Here is an 810-nt window from a genome sequence, read left to right on the forward strand (position 1 = left end):
ATGAAAAAAAATAATAAGTGTTATTTATACATATAATAATACACATAATTTTATATATTTTTTAAAAACAATTTAAAAATATTTGTAATTAATAAAATTAAAAATGTTTTATTTATATATTTATTTTTTAATACACATAATTTTACATTTTACTTACTTGAATTATTATTCATTAAATGTTAACCTTTTTGTCTGTCTTGTTTCTCCAGCTGGAAAAGGAAGAGCAAATTCACAGCATAGACATTGGAAATGAAGGCTCTGCTTTCATTGAGGTCCTTGTTGGACACTCCACGTCAGTCAAAGACCAAGACTTTGAGGTGCGTCTTAAAGTTACACGCTTCAGCAGCATCAAACCGTTTAAAATGGCTTTTGCTGTGTCTCAGAGTGCATTCGTTTATTTATAATCCAGATTAGTTCCTATTTTGTTTCAAGTCATATTTATTTTCTCAAAACACGTTGTTTCAAAGCAGCTGTACAGAAAATCATGATGTTAATGCATTTATCAGATTAGAGCTGGATGATATTATAGTTTATATTTTGCAACGATACAAACAATCAAGCAGTTGAGATTTACTATATAGTAAGTATATATCGATTTATGTGAGTGAACTGTATGTATGTGGAAAAAGTTACTTATCTATACAACTTTATATAAAGAGCTGGACAGTAATACAAAATCTCACAGTTCTACCGAGTACAATGTGTAATTCATATTTATTTATTTATTTGTGACACCTATTTAATGAGATACTAATATAGCTTTTATTATTATTTAGTAATATATTTTTTATTTATATATATATATATATA

General features: G+C 26.2%; 1 protein-coding gene across 2 annotated transcripts in view; it reads left to right on the forward strand.

Annotated features, from left to right (window-relative positions):
• The window catches only part of LOC107737754 (DNA repair protein XRCC1-like), a 22,728-nt gene that overhangs the window by 1,305 nt on the left and 20,613 nt on the right, over positions 1–810 (forward strand). For both annotated transcript variants that reach the window (XM_016549401.1, XM_016549470.1), the window contains exon 4: positions 210–317. In XM_016549401.1, the coding sequence (XP_016404887.1) occupies positions 210–317 (108 nt within the window). The remainder of the gene's footprint in view (positions 1–209; positions 318–810) is intronic.

Source organism: Sinocyclocheilus rhinocerous, unplaced genomic scaffold (genome assembly GCF_001515625.1).
Source record: "Sinocyclocheilus rhinocerous isolate Xijiao unplaced genomic scaffold, SAMN03320098_v1.1 scaffold281, whole genome shotgun sequence".
Classification (NCBI taxonomy): domain Eukaryota; kingdom Metazoa; phylum Chordata; class Actinopteri; order Cypriniformes; family Cyprinidae; genus Sinocyclocheilus; species Sinocyclocheilus rhinocerous.